At 33.3% G+C, this 26,651-nt stretch overlaps 2 protein-coding genes and 2 long non-coding RNA genes across 6 annotated transcripts; 3 read left to right on the top strand and 1 right to left on the bottom strand.

Moving 5' to 3' along the window:
* The first annotated feature begins 2,059 nt into the window (after positions 1–2,059).
* Positions 2,060–2,685, top strand: LOC142236987 (uncharacterized). The gene is made up of 3 exons (XR_012722294.1): positions 2,060–2,316; positions 2,377–2,449; positions 2,515–2,685. It is a non-coding gene; the product is annotated as an uncharacterized LOC142236987 (long non-coding RNA).
* Positions 2,686–3,709: 1,024 nt separating this feature from the next.
* LOC142236980 (uncharacterized) lies at positions 3,710–4,500 on the top strand. The gene is made up of 3 exons (XR_012722290.1): positions 3,710–3,975; positions 4,036–4,108; positions 4,174–4,500. It is a non-coding gene; the product is annotated as an uncharacterized LOC142236980 (long non-coding RNA).
* Positions 4,501–5,209: 709 nt separating this feature from the next.
* Mkk4 (dual specificity mitogen-activated protein kinase kinase 4) lies at positions 5,210–8,318 on the top strand. Of its 3 annotated transcripts, none has more exons than XM_075288704.1 (6): positions 5,210–5,542; positions 5,596–5,714; positions 5,771–6,510; positions 6,574–6,714; positions 6,775–6,851; positions 7,716–8,318. In XM_075288704.1, the coding sequence occupies exons 2-6, from the start codon at positions 5,684–5,686 to the stop codon at positions 7,888–7,890; spliced, it is 1,164 nt and encodes a 387-aa protein (XP_075144819.1). In that variant the 5' UTR covers positions 5,210–5,542; positions 5,596–5,683; the 3' UTR covers positions 7,891–8,318. The 3 variants fall into 3 exon arrangements, with proteins under 3 accessions (XP_075144819.1, XP_075144817.1, XP_075144818.1); XM_075288703.1 differs by having other exon boundaries at positions 5,211–5,370; positions 5,422–5,714; XM_075288702.1 differs by having other exon boundaries at positions 5,210–5,714.
* A 1,965-nt stretch (positions 8,319–10,283) lies between these two features.
* Cyp313b1 (Cytochrome P450 313b1) lies at positions 10,284–17,797 on the bottom strand. Its single transcript, XM_075288701.1, has 7 exons — positions 17,589–17,797; positions 17,327–17,524; positions 17,081–17,263; positions 16,766–16,835; positions 11,478–11,604; positions 11,201–11,419; positions 10,284–11,136 (listed from the first exon to the last, which is right to left on the bottom strand). The coding sequence occupies exons 1-7, from the start codon at positions 17,740–17,742 to the stop codon at positions 10,528–10,530; spliced, it is 1,560 nt and encodes a 519-aa protein (XP_075144816.1). The 5' UTR covers positions 17,743–17,797; the 3' UTR covers positions 10,284–10,527.
* Positions 17,798–26,651: the final 8,854 nt, after the last annotated feature.

Raw genomic sequence — 26,651 nt, 5'->3', positions numbered from 1 at the left:
TTGAGCCATCGAAAACAGGAGTTTTGATTTTTGAGCCCTCGATGACGCGCACTGGACCACCTTTAATTTCCAGCTCTGACATTTTTTTCTCGATGTGCAGAAACTTCTCATCATGAACCATAATTTTCTCATCCACGGAAAGAACTTTCTTATCCAATTCCACAATTTGATTTTCTATATGGTCCACACGTTTCTCCATGCCTTCAGAAATTTGTTGTAATTTTTCGTTGACCATTCTAGAAGTTTCGTCGAATTTTTCTTCCAATTTTCTAGAATTTTCTTCCATTTTTCTAGAATTTGCTTCCATTTGTAGGGCATTTTCTTTCAGCAATTTTCTAGAATTTTCTTCCATTTTTCTAGAATTTTCTTCCATTTTTCTAGAATTTTCTTCCATCATTTTGCTCAAAGCATTGAGCATTGATGTGTAATCCACAACATTCGAAGCCACAGATGGAGTTTCTACAGTGCTTGTATTGACGAGTATTGATTCATCAATGTCTTCCTTATAATCAAACTCATGCGTCGCAATGTCCATATTACGCCGTTCAAACTCTTCCAGTAGACGCTTTTGAAGCTGGGCCTTATTGCCTGTTGTCGGCAGCTCCAGTTTGCTCAATTCCTTTTTTAAGTCTTCCACTCGAAGCTCATTAAACTTCATTGTAGATTTTTTTTTTCGTTATTTCACTTCCGACACCAATTGTTACGTTTTTATATTTAGGCGTTTTTAATTACCCGACAATTAAAACACAGTTCTTTTAAATAACGACAATCTACAATTTATTTACTATGACTTCACACTTTACAATTCGTTCACACTGAAGTTATTCGTTTGACGCTTTAATTAAGACTGACTCGTAAGCAGCATGCGAGCGCTTTTATATATGACGGTGTGGCAATACGAGAACATTCTGGTAGCACTACAATATTCTGGCAACGCCAGAACATTCTTAGACAATGCTAGAAGGATCTACGACCATTAAGTAATTCGTCTGGTGGCTGCCAAACACATACACACTCACATAGATATATGCTCGCATTACTACAACAACAATGACAATAGACAATGAGATGAAATGAGAAAGCAAAATAACAAAGCAAAGGGGTTGTTATTCTATGAGAGAGTAAGAACTAACATTTCGGTAAGCAAACAAAAGAACATAAAAGAAATTCAGGAAAATACTAGAAAATGAATAGATGATTCCAACAAGTGATAGCGAAATTTTATCGTTACAATTTTAAATTTTAAATTAACGGAAACTAATTTAAATAAACTTATATCTATAATTATCAAATTCGTAACAATATTATTATATTATTTTATCAGTGTTTATTCTTGATGGAGGCAGCGTGTCTGGAAAAATATCTGAAATACTATCACATTATTCATTTTGGAATGTCGAAAATTTTTTCACCAATTTACCTCTCATGATTTTAAGCGTAATACCTATGTTTTCAGCACTTCATTTTGGTTTTTATTTAAATAATTTATAATAAGCTAGTTGCGCTTGGCGTTTCACAAAATATAAAAAGGCTTTTGTAACAATAGTGATGGTAAAATACTTTAATGTACTCTTTGATACGCTTCCCCCATCACAGTTGGCGATTGTTGGAGTGTTACTTACGAGTCTGTGGTAGCGATGAGGATGAAATGGAACTTTGAAATGCTGGCAGGGATCGAACAATAGTAATGGCAAAATATTTTGAAAGAATTTTGGTACATTTCCCCATTGCATTTGACCATTTTCTAGTAGTACTGCTATTGTATTGTAATTGTAACTGCCATAGGGTCTGATCGACTATGTTACATTCATGCAGAAAATAAAAAAATAGGTTGTTATAGTGTCACGAGTCTGTGCAAGCGATCGGTATAAAATCGAGCTTTGAAATGCTGGCAGGGAAGTGTCGCCAAATCCATGTTGGCAGGGTTTATTTTATTTGTAGTGTGTACAGATGTGATGTCCACTATTTCTTTTATATCCCAATAAACACAGGATGAGCGTTTTTCAAATGCAACAACTGTTCAGTTTGAGGGTAAATATAATTGTCAACATAAATTCAACATGACTTGAAATAGCTCATCTTCAATACATCTTCAAATTGTTTGCGAATTACTTCCAATTTGCCAAAATGTTGACGAAATCTTTGAAAAGGTGTTGAAGATAATATGAGAAAACTTTGACAAAACACTACCCTAGATTGCAACGAAAAAACCATGTGGTTTTCAATACTTATTTGTGCAACGAAGTTCGTGGTCAATTGCAAGAAATAAAAAAATGGAAAATTTTAGACAAATAACCAAATAGTTTATAAAAATAGGTAAGAGAAAATAAAAAATGAAATAAAACTTTAAGGATGTCACTAAATCTCTCTTTGCAGAAAACTAAAATTATCGATTCTACGTTCTTGAAAACATTAAAAAGCTGACCAATGAAATAGTTTATAATAATTGGTACGTCAATATGAAAAATTAAATCAACACTTTAAAGAAGTCACTAAATTTAAATCTCTTTGCAGAAAACTAAAATCTTTGGATGCTACATTCTTGCAAACAATAAGAAGCTGACCAATAAAAATGAGTGGCTTATCAACAAGAAAAAGTTTCCAGAAACATTACAAGTGCAACCAATTAAAATTGTTAAAAACAACAAATTGTTGAAATCAACAACTTCTGGATGAAAATGTGTATCACATCGTCAGTTTAATTCAACAATGACAATAGACAATGAGATGAAATGAGAAAGCAAAATAACAAAGCAAAGGGGTTGTTATTCTATGAGAGAGTAAGAACTAACATTTCGGTAAGCAAACAAAAGAACATAAAAGAAATTCAGGAAAATACTAGAAAATGAATAGATGATTCCAACAAGTGATAGCGAAATTTTATCGTTACAATTTTAAATTTTAAATTAACGGAAACTAATTTAAATAAACTTATATCTATAATTATCAAATTCGTAACAATATTATTATATTATTTTATCAGTGTTTATTCTTGATGGAGGCAGCGTGTCTGGAAAAATATCTGAAATACTATCACATTATTCATTTTGGAATGTCGAAAATTTTTTCACCAATTTACCTCTCATGATTTTAAGCGTAATACCTATGTTTTCAGCACTTCATTTTGGTTTTTATTTAAATAATTTATAATAAGCTAGTTGCGCTTGGCGTTTCACAAAATATAAAAAGGCTTTTGTAACAATAGTGATGGTAAAATACTTTAATGTACTCTTTGATACGCTTCCCCCATCACAGTTGGCGATTGTTGGAGTGTTACTTACGAGTCTGTGGTAGCGATGAGGATGAAATGGAACTTTGAAATGCTGGCAGGGATCGAACAATAGTAATGGCAAAATATTTTGAAAGAATTTTGGTACATTTCCCCATTGCATTTGACCATTTTCTAGTAGTACTGCTATTGTATTGTAATTGTAACTGCCATAGGGTCTGATCGACTATGTTACATTCATGCAGAAAATAAAAAAATAGGTTGTTATAGTGTCACGAGTCTGTGCAAGCGATCGGTATAAAATCGAGCTTTGAAATGCTGGCAGGGAAGTGTCGCCAAATCCATGTTGGCAGGGTTTATTTTATTTGTAGTGTGTACAGATGTGATGTCCACTATTTCTTTTATATCCCAATAAACACAGGATGAGCGTTTTTCAAATGCAACAACTGTTCAGTTTGAGGGTAAATATAATTGTCAACATAAATTCAACATGACTTGAAATAGCTCATCTTCAATACATCTTCAAATTGTTTGCGAATTACTTCCAATTTGCCAAAATGTTGACGAAATCTTTGAAAAGGTGTTGAAGATAATATGAGAAAACTTTGACAAAACACTACCCTAGATTGCAACGAAAAAACCATGTGGTTTTCAATACTTATTTGTGCAACGAAGTTCGTGGTCAATTGCAAGAAATAAAAAAATGGAAAATTTTAGACAAATAACCAAATAGTTTATAAAAATAGGTAAGAGAAAATAAAAAATGAAATAAAACTTTAAGGATGTCACTAAATCTCTCTTTGCAGAAAACTAAAATTATCGATTCTACGTTCTTGAAAACATTAAAAAGCTGACCAATGAAATAGTTTATAATAATTGGTACGTCAATATGAAAAATTAAATCAACACTTTAAAGAAGTCACTAAATTTAAATCTCTTTGCAGAAAACTAAAATCTTTGGATGCTACATTCTTGCAAACAATAAGAAGCTGACCAATAAAAATGAGTGGCTTATCAACAAGAAAAAGTTTCCAGAAACATTACAAGTGCAACCAATTAAAATTGTTAAAAACAACAAATTGTTGAAATCAACAACTTCTGGATGAAAATGTGTATCACATCGTCAGTTTAATTCATATGCTATTATCAGTTTAAAATGGATATTTTGTGAATTCCTTCTGCTGGATATCAATTCTAACACGCGGTCCAGTACGTTCCTAATTTCAAATTGCCCGCATGTTAATAAAAGGAAGGAACCAAAAGGAAGGAAATCGAATTATCAATGCAAAAGTGTTTACTAATAATGTTGAAGATATTTAAACTTTTGTTGTTTGTTTTTTTTTTTGTTCTTATTTGTTGGTATGTTTAATAAGATTATTATTTATTATTTATCAATTGGTATTGTAGTGTATTATGTAGTGTAGTGTATTATTATATATTTTATTTTGATGAAAATGAATAAATTATACAAAATTCATAGAATTTTGGCTTTGACTTTCAATTTGAAGTGGGGATATCATTCATACAAATTTAGGTTGAAATGTATTTGCAACGATGTTAATTTTGAATTTGACTCGCATCGAAAATTGTTTGACAAATTATTGAGTAGCGATGCATTTCAATTTGAGGATAACACTTGAGATATTATTGCTAATGTGTTGAATTTCACTGTTGAGGGTAATGTCTGTTTTTTGTTGAGAACGCGATTTTCTCAACAATTTCTCAACTTGAATATTACCCTAATCCTTTGAAAAAATGTTTGAAAAATTGTTGAAATTTAGCATTTTTCAAACGTTTGTGTTTATTGGGATGTAATTCCATTTGGAGCTTGTGTGAACACAATGTTACACAAAATATTGATTACAATGTGAATGCCACAACGTACAATTTTCATGGCACGATATTCACTCATCACTGTTGATTAAAATTGCGGCCGTTGCCAATTTGACATTAACTAGAAAAGTCTTTGCAAATTTCTGACAGCTTCTCCGTAGTTAGTGCAAATTGTAGCGTATGGCTTAAAATTGAGCATTTAATCGGAAAATTATAGACAGTTCATATATTGTGTATCCAAATATAAATATGTAAATATTAATTCTGAAAGTTCTGCAATACGGATCCCCGCTTTCTTCCACAACTCAGTATGCGTTGTCATTGTAAATTTGTCATTTGCTAATTTTATGTTCACAAAGATTTCCCTTGAGCTCGCGGATTCTACGGGATCCTTCACAAGAGAATTTTCCCACATCATTTTGTGGCGACGGTGTTGTAAATCAATCGAAAGGAGGCTGCTTGCAAGCAGTCATTTTGCGGGTGGAACATCTATAACCGAGACACGGACATTTTTTAGGACATTTATTTTGTAGGTTTGAGCGGAACGTTCGACACATAGCTGGTACCAAAGGCCGTGTATAAAATCGTCCTGAAAAGTCTGGTTAAGGAGAATCTATCACGATGACGGAACGTCCAAAAAATTTGTTTGCAGGTGAGTAAGCCTAACTGAATGTGTTTTTGTCATACAAATGCCGGATTAAATTTCAGGAAGGCCACGTGCCCCTCCGAATGAATTAAGTTTAAATCCTTTAGTACAACGGCACCCACCTTCTTCTCTGTCATCAACGTCTTCGGGATCGGCCTCATCTACAAGCAGCATGGCATTACCTGCGAACGTGCCAACGGAAAGGACAAGAGAGCGAATACGACAACAAGCATGCGGTAAACTGCAAGTTGGGCCTAATGCCAATGACGTCTATCAATTTACATCAGAGGATTTAGAAGATCTGGGTGAAATTGGACGTGGAGCATTCGGTGCTGTCAATAAAATGGTATTTAAAAAGAACGACATGGTCATGGCTGTGAAGCGTATTCGCTCAACTGTTGACGAAAAGGAACAAAAACAACTTCTCATGGACCTCGAGGTGGTTATGAAATCGAACGACTGTAACTTCATCGTACAATTCTACGGAGCACTTTTCAAAGAGGGCGACTGCTGGATATGCATGGAATTGATGGACACATCACTCGACAAATTTTATAAATACATTTTCGAACACAAGAACCAAAGGATTCCCGAATCCATATTGGCGAAGATAACAGTGGCCACAGTGCACGCTTTGAATTATCTCAAAGAGAAATTGAAAATCATACACCGTGATGTAAAACCTAGCAATATTTTGCTTCACAAACGAGGTGATATAAAATTGTGCGATTTTGGAATTTCTGGGCAATTGGTAGACTCCATAGCCAAAACAAAAGATGCCGGTTGTAGGCCATATATGGCGGTAAATATGGGACTTAGTCAAATTTGTCATCCAATATTACTTCAATTTCACTTTTTAATTTAGCCTGAACGAATTGATCCTGAACGTGCGAAGGGTTACGATGTAAGAAGTGATGTATGGTCGTTGGGCATTACCCTAATGGAAGTTGCTACTGGCACATTCCCTTATCGCAAATGGGATTCTGTTTTTGAACAGCTTTGCCAAGTAAGTCCACCACTTTGATTTTAACACTCAAACCAGTTGAATTTATTTTATTTTTGATAGGTTGTCCAAGGAGATCCCCCACGCCTCTATCAGGGTCAAGAATTTTCAACAGAATTTGTAGAGTTCGTCAATACATGGTATGTATGAATATACATAGGATTTTTCTGTGAACAGCCTTTGTAGTTAGAAAACAGTGTCCAATGCCAAATTGGTCTATGTCAAGGTTGGAATTAAAAACCGTTCAGTATTTTCTAATCTTGTTTTCGAACATTTTAAATCGTCATTCTATAAAAGTTTAAAAGTATGATATTTTGTCTACGTGGGTCTTATTCAAAAACATGTTCCTGCATTTGTGTCGTAGCCTAGGAAATAGCAGAAATGGTATACATTTATTAATGACAATCGATTTCTAATTCAAATTGCACCACCACTGAAGTAAATTGCATTTCGTCGAAATCGTCGGTTTAAAATTTAAATATTACTAATTACAAATACGCGTTAAGTAAACCCTTAGAGTTTATCGGTCTGAAGGTGTTTTTTTTAACAAACAAACGACTTTTGTGTACGTAAAAGGATTTCATTTAAACTGATTTTCAAATAAACCAAATCAAATTCCAACAATGTTCGTTGGGTTGATATAGATGCTTTATTTTAGGGAGAATTTTGATTCATCTCCCACTTAGCTGTCTGTAAATAATCAACTTTTACAAATTATGATCTCTATGGGCGACCAAAGGCAGACAAATATACTAATGAAATTAATTGAAATGAAAAGCGATCGTTATATTTGGGAGTTCGAAGCTGAAACTATTTTCTAATCGAATAAGAACAACCAACTAACCATCCTTTCAATCTAATCTCTTCTTGGAACTGCAAGAAGATATCTTCAATCGATACATTACTAAACACCATTTCTAATAAAGTAAAATAAGGTTTTTACTAAGCACATTAACCTACAATTAACAAGACTTTTGTAAATATTACACTTTTCTGTTTTGCAGCTTAATTAAAAATGAAAGCGAACGTCCTAAATACGATCGGCTATTGCAGATGCCTTTTATACTACGGGGCGAACGCAGTAATACTGATGTAGCAGCCTATGTCACCGACATCTTAGAGGCCATGGAGAACGATGGCATTACCCAGTTCACCACAAATCAACCGGCTGAAAGTTAATGGACATCAGCGGGCACCTAACCCCCTGAAAAGTCCCCCTCCCCCATAATACATAAGTAAGCATTACAAGTTAAGGAAAAGCTCCCACTCTCTTAGGAAATGAAATAACACAATACATACAACACTGTTGTCTACTTGATAGAAAGTAAGATTTATGTTGTTAGGACACATTGAAAATATCGTAGTGTAGTTCTTAAATTGAGAAAACAAAATGAATTGAGGAAAACGAAAAAAAAAACAAAAGTAATATTTAAAATGATCAACTTTGCTGGAAGGCTTACAATTAGAGAATAGACTTTAAAAAGGTCACAAATCAACAAAAATGCTTAACGTTTAAAATTATTTGCCTTGTATTTTTTAAAATAATAATAAAAGAAATGTGTAAAAATGTCATACAAATAAAATGATTTAAGTTGCATCTTTCCGAAGCGCAATAGTATTGATAGCAAATAACCGAAGGTAACGCCAAGACACCAAATTTATAAAAAACAAAATTATCACCGAATAGAAAAACTATAAAACTACAAATCCATATTTAAGCGATTGTTATATCGTTCCCTCTCAAAGGAGAACAAAAAAATTACATAATGCTATGCTTTTTTATATAAAATAAAAAACTTGATAATAAATGCATTTCATACGAATCTATAGAAGAGCATTGGAGAAAGTAAGAGTAATAGTACACAGAAGGCTTTAACTCAGGTTGTCCATTTAAAATTGTTCACTGATGCCGATGATGTTGCTAAAGTAAAGCTTCCCATTCGAATGAAATGCTTTAAACATTTACAGCAAAACACAAGAAAAAACAACAACAAACACTGAACAGAGTTTAAGAATCAAATAAATAACAGCAATCACCCACATGCGTCCATTTTTTATTTGAAATTTTTGATAAAAATATAAATAAGAAATCACAATTTGCCATTGATGATGTAAAAGCTGCTTTTATATTCAGAAAAACACAAAACTAATTGAAAGTATTTGTTAACAATATATTCATTAAAAGAAATGAACACATTCTGTAGCAATTGTAGTACTGTAGAGATTAGCCATAAGGAAATCAATTAGTTATAATAATAAAATAAATAAAGAAATTACAAAAAAAAACGAGAAGGAGGTTACTTTACGTTTTCTACAATGTTCCAAAAAAGGAAAATCTGTTAAAACGCCCATTCCACTACCATAAAACCCTCAATTGTCAACAGCATTACCATTGGCAAACACCTAAATTCGTAATAATTTGATTAAGCCATGTCTTCAATATTAGCTTCAAAATTATTATTTTTTATGTAATAAACCCCTTTTCTTTGATAAACAAAACCTAACTCGAATACTAGCAAGTAAGGTAATATCTGTTCGTCCACTACAATCTGAACAACATGCAACAAAACTGTCTTAATCTAATGATGCATAAATAAAGGAATACATGAAAATGCCATCTTTCGTCAAATAGATTTGTGATAGAAATTGGACCGGTGTTTTGTGAGCCCACAACAAGGCAAAACTCATTTCTTAAACGGTTAGTTAGCTCATTTCCCAATGATCCTTATGTGATTTTGTTCTCCATGAAATAGATCCTGGGAAGAAACGTTTTATTTCCGTCTTGTCATACAAATTTGTATGTATGCATGTTGGTAGGCATACGACTGTAACTCAAATCTATGCATAGAACTTTTTTAAATGAAAAATACAAAAACAAAAAAAAAACATAAATAACAATACACTCATATTCATACACACATTTTTAACTTAATAATAAAATGAACAAAGACCTTTTAAAAGGGAAATAAATAAAATCATTGTGTTTTTCTTGTAATTCATGTTATTTATTTAATCTAACCGAGCCCCATCCGAGTCAGTAAAAACATAGGAAAAGCATTGTGGACGGTTCATACACGGTGGGAAAAAGTGTTCTTACAAACCCAAAATGATAACATGAATCTTCGGTGTATGGATTGTATTTAACAGTGGTACGAAACCAATATTTTATGTGCTTTTCCGATGGTTTAGCGAACGCCTTGACAACCCCAAAATGATAACATCATTGTACGGAGTATGGATTGTTTTTCCCGCTTTTGAATTTGAAAATAGTATTGGATTTATCAACTCTATAATAAAATCACCAAACATCACAATTTCTCAAATCAACAGAAGACCACAAATATTTGACAACGAGAATCCTTCTAGCCATATGCCTTTATTATTTTCTGTAGATAGTAGTTCAAAATTCACTCTTGGTTTTGATACATTAGGATAATAAAGTTCAATTTTCATTTATTCACATGAACCAAACAAACGAATCTGATCACACATGAAGAATTGTAGTTTTGAAATGCGACATAACAGTTCTTATTTTTCTTTTACATCAATATAATCTGTTATTATAAAAACAATTGTTGTTATTAATGATTGTTTATGTAGGTAAATGGTTTATTACTTAAAAATTTGTCATTTTATATTTAAAATTATCATTTCTAGTATAACTACTTTATAAACCTTCCAATCAAAAAATCACAGGTATACATTAAATTAAAATTCGTTTTTTTGACAACATTATCCTTAAAAAATTAAATTAAGCCGAACAAACAAAAATAGTTAACCTATCTATGGTATTATAAAAAATAATCAACAAAAAAACTACAATTTCGTGTCTCTCCGCTCGAAAATACAAAGTGGATAGGTGCCAAGCTTTAACGATATCATCCCTTTTATTTCCAAATCTTCCATGTGTTCCTTCGTCACTACGCGGTAAGTGCGAAATATTTTCGCCAGCATAATCTTCATAAGCATCAACGCATATCGATAGCCAATACACATTCGTAGTCCCTTCGTAAATGGTACAAATGCAAAGGGATGCCTCTGACTTGTAGGTCCGAAGTGTTCATCTGGATCGAAAGAACGAGCTTTTTCGCCCCATACTTCTTCGTTACGCTGCATGTTGAAAATGTCCAAGGCGACCTGGGTACCCTTTGGTATCACAATTGTCTGCCCTGTAATTCTGTGACACATTTTAAAATCCTCGGAAACCTCTCGCAATACCACTGGTACAGGAGAGAATAATCGCATGGCTTCATTGAGTACCATTTCAGTGTACGTCATCTGTTCCAAATGATCCATAGTAATATCCTGTGAGCTACCTTCTGGCAGTATTTCGACTAATTCCAAATATAATTTATCTTGATAATTGGGATGCATGGCAAGTGCTAGACAGGCAAAGTAAAGGGCAGTTGATGTCGTTTCGAATGTCTATATACCGATGAGAAAGAAAGGAATGTTATTGCAAATCATAAAAGGAATACATTCAACTTACAGCAGCCACTGTAACATTGGCTTCCGCCAGCACATCTTCAACCGATAGTTGACCTTTTTGAATATATTCACGTACTTGTTCCACAAAACTATGTTGTTTGGATTTGCCAATGACGTCAATATCATTCGTATCTGCTCTCTTGTTTATCCCATTCAATTTTTCGGAGACGGTAATCGGCGCATTTTCGGCCATCCCCGAAGGTTTCTCAAGTTCCAAAAGCTGTAAAATTATGGAAGCGTAGTAATGAAAACTCCATTATATAAAATCGACTTCTTACACTTTCCACAAAATCTGATAGAATTTTACAGGTTCTTTTCTGTTCTGTATATTGATTTGAGCGTCGATAGATGGTATCCATATACAACCACGGTGATAGCATTCTCTTAATACCTATTTCTATAAGGCTGTTCGGAAAGAAAAAAGTAAATAATATTACGTTTATTTTATTACATAGAAATGAAATACAATAACATAGCTCGAAAAAATCTCCATGTAAGAAATTAGCTAATGTTGCTAAAAGCAAATACTGAACGCTTTTTTCAGCAGAAATATCAGAAGTTTGCTGAAATTTTCTGTTGATTCGAATTGCTGTTGCAATAAGCCCAACACAGTCGAATGATACACATTGAACCTATAATAATGTCAAACATTAAACAACAATTAATAGTTTTTGATTGCGCTTTTTAATATATGACCCACAGAGAGATCGTAAGAAATATTTGTCCAGGACCATAAAATCTCGCGTATCTAAGTCTTTTGTAGTTACATATATTGCTGGTCTACAAAGTCTTGATTTTATTTCACGCAAAAAAGTTGTTGCCAGGAAAAAATTGTCAGTTATTGCTATATTTCAGCGGAGATGTTTTTCAAAAAATTATAACAAACAATGGATAATTGTTGAAACAACTACATTGAACGATTTCCCTTTTTCAGCATACAAAAACTAACACAGCAGTTTTTATATGCTTTTTTATACCCACCACCATAGAATGGTGACGGGGGTATAATAAGTTTGTCATTCCGTTTGTAACACATCGAAATATCGATTTCCGACTATATAAAGTATATATATTCTTGATCAGGGAGAAATTCTAAGACGATATAACGATGTCCGTCTGTCCGTCTGTCTGTCTGTCTGTCTGTCTGTCTGTCTGTTGTAATCACGCTACAGTCTTCAATAATGAAGCAATCGTGCTGAAATTTTGCACAAACTCGTCTTTTGTCTGCAGGCAGGTCAAGTTCGAAGATGGGCTATATCGGTCCAGGTTTTGATATAGTCCCCATATAAACCGACCTCCCGATTTGGGGTCTTGGGCTTATAGAAATCGTAGTTTTTATCCAATTTGCCTGAAATTGGAAATCTAGAGGTATTGTAGGACCACAAATACGTGTGCCAAAAATTGTGAGTATCGATCCATGTTTTGGTATAGCCCCCATATAAACCGATCTCCCGATTTTACTTGTTGGGCTTATAGAAACCGCAGTTTTTATCCAATTTGCCTGAAATTTGAAATCTAGAGGTACTTTATGACCATAAAGAGGGGTGCCAAAAATGGTGAGTATCGGTCCATGTTTTGGTATAGCCCCCATATAGACCGATCTCCCGATTTTATTTCTTGGGCTTATAGAAACCGCAGTTTTTATCCAATTTGCCTGAAATTTGAAATCTAGAGGTATTTTATGACCATAAAGAGGTGTGCCAAAACTGGTGAGTATCGGTCCATATTTTCGTATAGCCCCCATATAGACCGATCTCCCGATTTTACTTCTTGGGCTTATAGAAACCGCAGTTTTTATTCAATTTATCTGAAATTGGAAATCTAGAGGTATTGTAGGACCACAAATACGTGTACCAAAAATTGTGAGTATCGATCCATATTTTGGTATAGCCCCCATATAGACCGATCTCCCGATTTTACTTCTTGGGCTTATAGAAATCGTAGTTTTTATCCAATTTGCCTGAAATTTGAAATCTAGAGATATTTTATGACCATAAAGAGGTGTGCCAAAACTGGTGAGTATCTGTCCATATTTTGGTATAGCCCCCATATAGACCGATCTCCCGATTTTACTTCTTGGGCTTATAGAAACCGCAGTTTTTATCCAATTTATCTGAATTTGGAAATCAAAAGGTACTTTAAAACCGTAAAGAGGTGTGCCAAAAATGGTGAGGATCGGTCTATGTTTTGGTATGGTGCCCATATAAACCGACCTCCCGATTTGGGGTCTTGGGCTTATAGAAACCGTAGTTTATATCCAATTTGCCTGAAATTGGAAATCTAGATGTATTTTAGGACCATAAATAGGTGTGCCGAAAATGATGAGTACCGGTCCATATTTTGGTATAGCCCCCATATAGACCAATTTCCCGATTTTACTTCTTGGGCTTCTAGAATCCAAAATTTTTATCCAATTTGCCTGAAATTGGAAATCTAGAAGTATTTTCGGGCCATAAAGAGGTGTGCCGAAAACGGTGAGTTCGGTCCATATTTTAGTATAGCCCCCATAAGAACGATTTCCACATTTAACTCCTTGGGTTTCTAGAAACCGTAGTTTTTATCTGATTTGCCTGAAATTCTAAATATTCTGGTATTTGAGGCTCACAAAAACGTGTATCGGATTAAGTTTTTATCGGTCCATTTGGTAATGCCTCCATGTAGACCGACTTCACTTCTTGAGGGTGTAGAAGGCCAACTCATCATGAAAATTGCTTGATGCAAAATTTCCAAATTTTACTTCTCGGGAGCAAATCTACAGATTTAAGATTTCAAATCAAGACGTTATTTTATAATTTTCTTGCACACTTACAAGAGATGTTAATAATTCCTCTAAAACTCAAACAAAAATGGTTCTTATAAATCCAGAATCTGATATAGTCCTCATAGGTGAAATCTTTAAATTTATATTCCGGAAGTGTCCTCAAGCCCTCCTGAAATTTCAAAGGAAACCCTAATATTTGGTTCATGGTGGTGGGTATTTAAGATTCGGCCCGGCCGAACTTACTGCTGTATATACTTGTTTTTTGCTGTTATGAATAACAAATTTTTTGGATGTACGTAGGGTAGTGCACACCTAAAACTTGTTTTAAGAGCAAAATGTAAAATTATATAATTTCCATTTTTGTATCACCCAACAGTTTTATTTGGTACAGATCCTTCAAACGATCTGACTTCTGTTTTCTTTAAATTAAATTTGTTTAATTTGTTTAAATAGCGATACCGGTGTTCGATTGTCCATCATTGTTTGTAAAGGGTGATTCTTTTGAGGTTAGGATTTTCATGCATTAGTATTTGACAGATCACGTGGGATTTCAGACATGGTGTCAAAGAGAAAGATGCTCAGTATGCTTTGACATTTCATCATGAATAGACTTACGATCTGCCACAACGTCGAATTTTCAGTGAATGGGCCCTAGAAAAGTTGGCAGAAAATCCGCTTTTTTTATCGACAAATTTTGTTCAGCGATGAGGCTCATTTCTGGTTGAATGGCTACGTAAATAAGCAAAATTGCCGCATTTGGAGTGAAGAGCAACCAGAAGCCGTTCAAGAACTGCCCATGCATCCCGAAAAATGCACTGTTTGGTGTGGTTTGTACGCTGGTGGAATCATTGGACCGTATTTTTTCAAAGATGCTGTTGGACGCAACGTTACGGTGAATGGCGATCGCTATCGTTCGATGCTAACAAACTTTTTGTTGCCAAAAATGGAAGAACTGAACTTGGTTGACATGTGGTTTCAACAAGATGGCGCTACATGCCACACAGCTCGCGATTCTATGGCCATTTTGAGGGAAAACTTCGGAGAACAATTCATCTCAAGAAATGGACCGGTAAGTTGGCCACCAAGATCATGCGATTTGACGCCTTTAGACTATTTTTTGTGGGGCTACGTCAAGTCTAAAGTCTACAGAAATAAGCCAGCAACTATTCCAGCTTTGGAAGACAACATTTCCGAAGAAATTCGGGCTATTCCGGCCGAAATGCTCGAAAAAGTTGCCCAAAATTGGACTTTCCGAATGGACCACCTAAGACGCAGCCGCGGTCAACATTTAAATGAAATTATCTTCAAAAAGTAAATGTCATGGACCAATCTAACGTTTCAAATAAAGAACCGATGAGATTTTGCAAATTTTATGCGTTTTTTTTTAAAAAAAAGTTATCAAGCTCTTAACAAATCACCCTTTAGAAGGTGAGAACTAAATAAATTACACACAAGTGAAAAAATGCAATTAACCAAATTTCCCATTTCGAGGATTTTTTTTCCGATTTTAATTATTTTTTTACATAAAAGAAGCAGCACTAATTTGGAATTTCGCACAAAAAAAGTTCATAGTTTTATAAGATGTTAAATAGTTTACTCAAATTGTGTCCGTCTTGAACTTCCTACAAAATATTTTAACTAACAATATCATATGCAAAAATCGCTTAAACAACAGAAAATCATTATATTTAATAAGTTGTCTCTATTTTGAATAACAATTTTAATTTGTTTCATGTCGCCACTTGTAATACATTTTCAGAAATAAAACTAGACCCAAAGAAAAAATGCTCTGGAATGAAATTTTAGACAAACCAAGTAAATGGGTTTGTCTAGCGAGAGTTTTGACAATTTTTATTTAGTATGGAAATTGGCTCTAATAAGTCAAAAAGAGAATTTATAAAATGCACTCTGCAGAAATTTTTGGAAAGCTAATATGCCAGGAAAAAACGAGACTGAAGTATTTTCAATTTTCGACGTTTGTTACTTTTTCTACAATTACTACGCGAATGTGACGTTTACGACGTTTACAACTTTGCGGCAGTCGCAAACCTAAAAAAGTTTGATACAGACCGTCTCTGATGTTTACATACTCACGATATGTGTGGTAAGATCTCACACTCACGCACATTCCCGAAATGAAAAGCCGAAAAATCTTTAAAGACTCACGATCACGCTCGATTTACCACAATTCGCGAGACTCACAACAGATTCAAATCAGGAATGGGAAAAAATAACAAGAATGGTATATGGTTTGCCAGCCAAATTAATGTAAAGTTCTTAAGCAAGTATTAAATAGTGAGCGTGATTTTGCAGAAATTTTATGCACGCACATTCACGATTCGATTTTATTCTTTGGTATACCATTCACGCACTTTGACGATAGTAGCTTTAAACTTTTGATTAAATTCGTTTTCCTACAAGCATTTATTGAGTGGCAAAACGACTCTTCTCTCATATCAATGATAGAGGATCTTCTTTTGATAACAAAGTCCGAACACAGCACTCGTCTTATAGAAACTTTTTACATGGCTGAATGTATATCAGGAATGTTTGAAGCTTTTTCAAAAGGATTGTCACTGTTGAAAAAAGATTGGAGTCGAATTGAATCCATTATCCTCTGCATCTAAGGCATCGCCGAAGAGGCAATGCAAACAAAACTAATATTGGTGTTTTACACAAATTTTTCTTGCTAAGTACAATTTCTTTGGGTGTACATAGAGGTCTTCTAACTAACTTTAAATGTATTTTGGAGTTGCAAGGAGATTTATTATTGCCTATGTTAATGTAATTCATGTTTCAATTTACCCATTGTACGCTTCAAAGATAACTGTGGAGCTATCGTTTTGGAAATTCATCTTTTTGCCCATTGTTGTTTCTATATCGATGAAAAGGACACCACAGGTCGATGATGATAAATGGTGTTTGCAATAAAAGAAGGACGACGATGGCGACAATTCCAAAATGAAGAAAATAATGAAATAATTCAAGATTCAGTTATACATGGCTTCTCAAGTCAATTGAATACAGCCAGTAAAGGCCAGTGACAAATCAATCAATAGCGATTGCTGGCAATACTCTTAAATTGCTTGCTTTCATATAAAACAGTTTACTTTTACTTACGACACGATATCTCCAATACAGTCTTTTTTAGAAGTTCATAAATCTCCATTGGTTGACCTTGACTCAGTGCAACCCTATTGACAAAGGCATTAGCTTCACTGTTGAATATTGGCAGAAAGGATTGAACAACCTTGCGAGCAAATACAGGATTCAAAAGCCGTCGGTGTTTATTCCATCGTGGGCCTGGATGGGTGAAGAAATTAAAAAAATTACAAACTTGGAGAATTGCGAATTGTGTTCACATACTGCTTGATGTGAAAAGGCCATCTCCTATGGCGTCCGATAAAAATCGGTAAAATTCGCCCTTGTTAGTACAGTGGGGTGAATTGAAAATGATTTCCATTGTTTCCGGTTCATTGACATAAAGCATGCACAAGTGTCCCATCCATGTTGCGCAAGGTGTTTGATATTGTTTTCTAACATCATCGAGATTCTGCAGAAAATCTAATTTTATCATTTAACATTAGTCCTCAGTTGTGGTGCGTATTTTGAGACAAAAAAAACAAACTTTCCGGCTGAAGCATTTCTAAAGCCATTCCAATTAAGGGCAGCCCAGGTCCAGGTAGATCTGCGCATAGTTTGAAGAATTTACGTTGTGTCCACAGATAGTAGGCAACTATTAAAACTAGCACTGAAACCAAGAAACTCGAAATGAAAAGCATATCGATGAAGACGTTAACACTAAGCTATTCCCTCAAAATATTGTCAATGACTGAAAAACGGCACACAAATCCCAACGCTTAAGTATTGAGATTCGCCGTCATGTCAGCTCAGTTTGAAATAAAAAATATTAGCCCTTCGGCTCACACACAACACACACACTTTTGAATACTCTATATTCTCACTATTACGTTTCCAAATAATTAAATAACATGACACAATTATTAATATACTAAAATAAATAATGCTAATTAAGAAAATGCAGCACATTCACTTTACAAATGGTTCAATAATCCGGCACTAGGCAATTTTAGTGTCTGAGCCTAGTGTTGAGAAAATGCTTAGTTACAAAAAAAAAAAAAATTGAATAATGTCAGGTAAGTAATAATGCCAAGTTAAGTATTGATTGCAGATTCCTTCGTAAAAGGTATTTTTGAAAATAAATAATCAGATTCAAAATGAAACCCCAACATCAATCAACGTTTTTCACTGGGAGAAACCCGAACGGGCGCAGATCAAATCAAAATTTAATTGCCGCAGTTGGAAGGATACTCGGAGTATTAAAAATGTCATCCCGATACAATTATCGAATTTGAATAGTTTTAAGAACTATAGACATTACAAATGGAAAATTTTGAAGAAACAGAAATAACAAAATCGTGTGTAATTTTATGAAAACCCAAAACAGCAAAACTATAGACATTAAAAAAATGTGAAACAAAATTTTGTGCAAAACTACATATAATAACAATCCCAAAAACAAAAGACATTAAACGATATAAAAAACGTTATAACAATCCCAAAAACAAAAGACATTAAACGATATAAAAAACGTATACATGGACGGCCAGTTCGGCCAGGCCGAATCTTAAATACCCACCACCATGAACCAAATATTAGGTTTTCCTTTGAAATTTCAGGAGGGCTTGAAGACTTGAGGACACTTCCCGAAGATAAATTTAAAGATTTCACCTATGAGGACTATATCATATTCTGGATTTATAAGAACCATTTTTGTTTGAGTTTTAGAGGAATCATTAACATCTCTTGTAAGTGTGCAAGAAAATTATAAAATAACGTCTTGATTTGAAATCTTAAATCTGTAGAAGTAAAATCTGGAAATTTTACATTGAGTTTCAAGCAATTTTCATGATCAGTGCGCCTTCTACACCCTCAAGAAGTGTAGTCGGTCTATATGGAGGCATTACCAAATGGACCGATAAAAACTGAGTCCGATACACGTTTTTGTGAGCCTAAAATACCAGAATATTTATAATTTCAGGATTCTAGAAGCCCAAGAAGTAATATCGGGAAATCGGTCTATATGGGGGCTATACCAAAATATGGACCGATACTCACCATTTTCGGCACACCTCTTTATGGTCCTAAAATACCTCTAGATTTCCAAATTCAGACAAATTGGATAAAAACTACGGTTTCTATAAGCCCAAGACCCCAAATCGGGAGGTCGGTTTATATGGGGACTATATCAAAACCTGGACCGATATAGCCCATCTTCGAACTTGACCTGCCTGCAGACAAAAGACGAGTTTGCGTGATTACAACAGACAGACAGACAGACGGACATCGTTATATCGTCTTAGAATTTCTCCCTGATCAAGAATATATATACTTTATATAGTCGGAAATCGATATTTCGATGTGTTACAAACGGAATGACAAACTTATTATACCCCCGTCACCATTCTATGGTGGTGGGTATAAAATAACTAAATGTGGCGAATGAACAACACGACAACGTGGGGCTAAAAGTCCAACATGAAGGAGTATGTAAAACGTAAATGTTGGTGCTGGCTTGTTGACTTTTTGTTTATAAATAAGGAGAAACATAATATGTTTGAACAATACAAACAATTTTTGTTTGGACAAATATTGAATATATATGTTTGAAGCAGAATGTGAATGTATGTTACAGAAGCGATTTTTATGGAGGCCGTCTATGGCTGAAAATTCGGCCAGGCCGAATCTTAGTACCCTACACAATGGATTGCGTATAGGGTTCTACTTATGAGTCTGCAATGGTCTGGATTCAAGGCATAAATCATCTACACTCTACAATAATACCCAAATGGTTTGATGTATAACATGTTTGTCAATAATATTGTACTCTCTATTATCGACTATATTCAGTTCTTTCATAACAATCTCTTGCATGTGACCACAACGAAATATTGATGGACAAAGAAAGACAATAGGGTAAACCGACTTTTGTGAAGTTTAACACATTGCGTCCAATTAGCTTTCCTCAGTAAAAAGCAAATTAGTTTGGAAGAAAAATATATAGTTTTATTAAATCGTTGAACACTGAGAATAATTTAATGGAGACTCAATCTAAAAGATTATTTTTTTTATTTTCTGCTTAACGGCATCGGCCATATCTTCCTGATTTCCACATGATTTATTTAATTCTCACTCACTTTCACTCACTTTCTCTTTTTTACTACAATTATAGCTGATGGCCTTAGCAGCCAATGCTACTTTTCCCTTTTCTTTTTTATCATACATTTACTGTATGATTAAAATAAACAATAAATAAATAAATAATACTACAATTTCATACATATATTCAATTTTGTATGTAAAGATTATGGCCTAATGTGCTAAATTATGCAACTTAAATTTTAGGAGACAAAATTTAAATAATTTTGTAAACTACATACTTTAAAAAAATATTTTAGTAAAAGCATTTTTTTCATTAAATTTAGAATACATTTGGAAAATTTGGTGTACCTCTGTTAATTTCGATGTAAGGAAAATGTTCCCTAATGTAAAGAAAACTTTTTTCATATTTAAAAAAATGATATTTAAATTAACTGAGACATTGAATCTTTAGAGTACACCCTCAAAAAAAATCGCTTCTCTAACATATGTTCCAAACATATTTTGCAGGAAGCACATATATTATTGGATACTGGCGAAACATTAATATGTTTGTTTTATGTGAACATATTATATGTTTGGAAGCATTTTGAGCCCAAAAAGATTGTGCTCATTCCCTCACATAATTTTCACTTCCACGAAATTTTTTAGTTCTTGGCACATTTTTCTGTAATACAAATAATGTTGAAGAAATTATTCAATTTTGTAAATTTTTTAAATTTTACATTGGGAGCCACCGTGGTGCAATGGTTAGCATGCCCGCCTTGCATACACAAGGTCGTGGGTTCGATTCCTGCTTCGACCGAACACCAAAAAGTTTTTCCGCGGTGGATTATCCCACATCAGTAATGCTGGTGACATTTCTGAGGGTTTCAAAGCTTCTCTAAGTGGTTTCACTGCAATGTGGAACGCCGTTCGGACTCGGCTATAAAAAGGAGGTCCCTTATCATTGAGCTTAACATGGAATCGGGCAGCACTCAGTGATAAGAGAGAAGTTCACCAATGTGGTTTCACAATGGACTGAATAGTCTACGTGAGACTGATACATCGGACTGCCACCTAACCTAACCTAACCTAAATTTTACCTTTCGCCTGGACGGAGAATCGAACCGAGGACCACACAGTTTGTAAGCCAACACACTATTCACTATTCACGTAGCTGTTATAGTCACCAGTAGACAATTATCGTTATAAGTTACATTTATATAGCATAGTTTGCAGCGCCCACGAGCCCATGCAAACATAACATAATTTAACAGAATCATACATTTGTTGGCCACGTGGAGCAGTGGTTAGCATGTCTGCCTTGCATGTAAAGGGTCGTGTGTGCAATCCCTGCTCCGATCGAACACCATTTTTTTAAATTTACACATGTATATTTATACTATATTACATTTTTATAATGAAGCTTCGAAATGTGGGTTATTAAAGATTTACAGTCAGAAACAGTGCTTGATATAAACGAAATGGACTGAGCTTTTGGATAAAATATTATTTTTTTTTATTGGAAAATAAAAATTTTGTAACAAAAAACTGTTTTTGGTATAAAAGTTTAAAATTTTCAAAGTTAAAAATATAAAAGTTTTAAATTCAAAAACTCTAACAAAAGAAGAATGTGGAGTCGAGTATTAACATATATAAATAATTTCTTAATATACACATAAATTTATTTAGGCGTGAACAGTTTTTTAGTAGCATTTAACACCATTAAAACTTATCGTGCTTTGTACTTAATGTCATTTTTACCTTTAAGGCCGGTATTACGTTGGCATTTTTGCTCTAAAATGACGCTTTTACTTTTCTTTAATAATTCATTTTATAGAAAATAAACTTTTTCAATTGTTTTAGCTGCAAAACTCGAACTTAATGCCCGCTTTTGTATTTGAAGGTGTTCGTCAACTCCTCTTGGACTACTTATTAATAAAGAGGAACTAAACTTTGTTTTTATACTTTTTACTGTTTAATTTTTCACTATTTCCTCTTTTTTTCATTTTATTGTCCCATCTCTAAAAAGAGTATAGTGCCCTTTCGTTATTTTTATAAAGATCCCTTTGTAATTTTCCACCGTTTTTTTTTTTTTAATTTCCTATGCCTGAATATTTTGACTTACTCCTCGTACGTTCCGATTTCTTTTAACGAAACAAGAAAAAATTTTGCCCATAATGCTAAAATGATAAACAAAACACATGTCCACACATACGTAAAATGCTGCTCTCAATGTGAAAACACATGCCGTTTTTTTCAAATGTCTATTCTCTTGATTCCGAATGTCTGTTTACTCCGAATACTCATTCTAATATGGAAATTAAATAATATTTATGTTAGACTTAAGCATATCAAATGTTCGGCTTTATCATAGAACAGTTTTCCGAAACAACATACAAGCGGTTTCATACACTGAAAAAAATATTGTCGTGAGGTCAAAGATTTCATGTCTTTAAAATACGAATACAAATTTTGCTTAGCATAGAAGACGCATTTCTCTAAAATAAAGTTATTTTCCTTGTCCAAAAGTCGATAAACTTTTTAATGAAGTCGTACTGTCCTTATAATTAAGTGATTTGACTTAAAAATGGTTTTCTTAACATGAAAGAAAAAATTTATAGGCTAAGGTCAACTTGACTTTAATAATTCAGAAAAATTCTTTAAATTTAATGAAATTGTCTTTAAATTTGTTGTCTTTTTACATCTTGACTACAAAGCAAAAAATCGTTCAAATATAGGACATGTTTTTCAAAACATAATTTTAAAGAAGTATTTTACTTCAAACATAGCATAATTTCTACTGGAAGTCGAGTCCTAATTTGGAAAATAAAGTTGCCGTTAACTCGTTTTTAAAGGACTTTGATAGCATATGAAGAAAAAAAGCTGAGAAAGCGAAAAATTAAAATTTGCTTCCTAGAAGCAAGTACACAAAACCTAAATTTAAAAGAAAATTGTGTCTTAAAAGTATCCTTACTTGTATTCTCAGCTTCTTTGGCTCGGAATCAATACCAAATTTTTTAAAGTAAAGACAAAATCTTTGGAACCGAGTATGTTTTTTTTCAGTGTAGAAATTGCTCTGTTTTCATTCTCTCGCTGTGTTATGTTGATATCTTTCGTCAACCCTCCCGGTTTCCATCTCTATTTCTTTCTTTATACATTCTCTCTGTCGCTCTCTGAATAAAATATCACAACATATATATGTTTACTCGAAATTTGTAAATTTATATATGTTTACATTCACACATATTATTTTTATGAAACATTCATGCCCCAAACATAATATTTTCCAACATATTAACATATGTGTTCTAGAGGTGTGCACGTGAGTAATAGTTTACTTAACTCTTAAGCGTTTTATGTTAGTGAGCAGGAATATTTTCGTGAGTGTAGTTCGTTACTCACGCACGCACACAGATATTATTTTCGTGACTCACGCTCACGCACGACATTTTGGTTTGTTAATCACGCACACTCACGCTGTGAGTCACGACAATTTCGTGTCACATGCACACCTCTAATGCGTCCCAAACATTTAGTGTTAATTTAGGAACATTACATGTTCGCACTTAAATATATTGTGTGTAAAAACTGTGCCCGAAAAACATTTTGTTTATATCGGAACATATGAAAAACATATTTTTCTAACAGTGTAGAAATAAAAACTATAGGCTAACATTTATTATAATTTAATTACTACATTGATATCGATATTTCGCAAACACAACATTGAAATATTGATAAATGAGGTATTTCACATAAATTTTATATAACCTAGAAATAATCATAAATATCTTGAAAAAAATCTTTACCTTTGGTTCGAAATCAATATACTTAAACCAAGATAAATATCTTGCAAATTAACATTTTTGCTATAATTTACATTCTTATATTTGGTCGCACTATGCATCCTTCTTCCATATAACTACAAATCTTCTCATTTTTTCGTTTACTGTACTGTAATAGTCTAGTACAGTACTAAATCGTTTTTTTTGTTTTATTAATTGCAAAGTTTACCAATTGTTCTATTATAAGTTATATAACATTTTAAAATATCTATTTTAATTCCACCCTATTGTACATAGAGCGATGTGTATGTACCATGAAGGTTTAGGTTGATTGATTGTATTTTGTCGTACCCTGGCTAAGTTTAATTATTCACTTACATATTCATCAATATGAATTGCTTTGGGTCGTGAGTACTTAGCCACAATTGTAGTGTAAATTAATCATATAATGTAACAAACTATTTTATAGTTAAACCGTATTATATGTGAGACTTAAATTTGTAAGAGAATTTACGTCACAAGACCTTGTTTAGATTATTTTACTCTATGAATAGCATCAAGTTTTTTTAATACAAATGAATAATTATTAAGTGCAATGACCTATTATGATGATTGATCATTTAGTTGATATATCCACATCACAGAGATAAATTCTCCAAAATAATTGAGTTCTTGGTCCTGATAGTATAAACGATGTCATAATGAGATTAATTCTGCAAGGAAGTTCAGTTCGAAACTATCAACCAATTATCACAATAAATTCATCAATTCACTAAACCCACTGTAAATTATACTCGAACCTCCAGAAAAAAACAATTTTGACAATCAATCGGTTGTTTATATAAATGGTTCATCCGTGTCAAACGATGTTTGACAGTTCCGAAGATTAAAAATAAACGAAGAAAATAAGAGCACGCTTACATTCTCTATCGTTTTCCTTTTTGTAGTTTGCCAATTTTACCCAAAATTAGAAGCTTTATGATGCACCAGTGGATTTATAAATAAAATAGTATATTAAAAGTTCATATTTGAACAAAAAATTGTGACCAAAATCGCGAAAATACGAAATTTAATTTTAAGCAGCATTTCTCTTTACGAATAACACAAAAGAAAATGCCGGAAAATTAATGTTTGGGACTGGCGCTTTACGAAAAAAACCAAACGAAATGTCAGAAAATTAATTTTTGGAACTGGCACATTTTTTTCGCGGAGCGAAATGGCTCATCTATCGATATTCTATTGTCTATGGTTTAAGCTGAAATCAGAGCAATACTTTAAATTTGTAAATTTTACTACAAATGCGCCCATCTTGAACTTCGTATGACACTAAATATATTCTTGCAATTTTGAACTCCATTTTTTCCTTCAAACTACAAAATTTTCTTTAACAAGTGAAAAAATTAATTATGACTAATAATTTTTCTTGAATTTGTCGAAAAATATTTACTCATTCTTGTGATATAGGCGTGATATCAGCGTTTGTAATACTGTTTAGTTAAAATGTTCTAAAAATAAACTAAATTTTCTAAAATTAACCAAAATTTTTCTTCCTGGTGGGTTCACTGTTGTTTCAGTGCGGTTTTAGAAATGTTTGTTGATTTTGTTAAGGTAGATTGTAAATAATAGAAATTAAAATGTTGTTACATTACAGTTCAAATGTTTTAAATTAAAATATATTAGCCACAAAGCCACAAATTTGTAACAGTAATATAATTTTTTTCGTTGACAACGTGGATACAGTGCCTTTTTAAAAATACAAACCTTTATGATGTCTTTATATCCCTTTCTATTTTGGTGAAACCTATTTAACAGCTAAACTTTCTCATAATAACATAGTTGAAATAGTAAAAATTAGCACCACTAAGTTTATCTTCTAATTGAAATAGAAATGTCCCATAAAAGTGCCCCGCATTTTCTGTCACCCAAAAAGACGCACACACATATCCACTCATGCTTAATTGCTTGAAGAAAGTTATTTTATCGTCACATAAACGTGGAAGAGCAGGGGTATTACGTGAAAAAAAAAGAACACAATGTAGAAATATGTGTCGCAAAGCCACTTAAGTATCTTAGTTGACAACAATGGCCATGTGTTGTACTTAAATAAGTTAACTTAATTTTGGGCTAAATTGAAAAGTTTTGACATGCCAGAATCTATGGCACAAAAAGAAGTTACAAATTTGCCACTATCAATGAATCGCCTTGCTTTGGTTGACATTTTCATGCCTTCACTAAGGGTCGCATTGAACCATGTACGAGAATGTATGGCGGTCGATGGGAACTCACAAAACTTTTTGTAAATATTAAATTGCATGCGACCAAATGGAGCAAATTTCACGTCTATGTGTGTATGTGTGCGAACTGAAATTGCATAAAAGTCCCAAATCTCGGAATAGTCTGCTTTCGTTGCTATGGTGTACAGTGTTCCAAATTGGAAAACAAGCGAAATCTATGATATTCGTAGAAAATAATGTTTGGTTTTCTTCTAATCATAAATGGTTTTAAATATCAACAAACTTCTAATTGAATGTTTTTAATGTTTCATATTTTCCATGAAAATGTAACGTTATGGTTTTGAAACACGTTTGGGGCGATCATATTTCTTCTCTGGTTGTATAAACGTATAAACTTATTCAAAATATAGAGAATAACACACACTTATAAAACCCTTTGTAAGTGTATGAAGTGAGACCTTAATTGTTGGTTTATCCCGCAGATTTAACTTCCGGAACTTCTTAGAA

This window comes from Haematobia irritans, chromosome 1 (assembly GCF_050003625.1).
Source record: "Haematobia irritans isolate KBUSLIRL chromosome 1, ASM5000362v1, whole genome shotgun sequence".
Taxonomy (NCBI): Eukaryota; Metazoa; Arthropoda; class Insecta; order Diptera; family Muscidae; genus Haematobia; species Haematobia irritans.
This window is presented reverse-complemented; position numbering and strand designations above follow the sequence as displayed.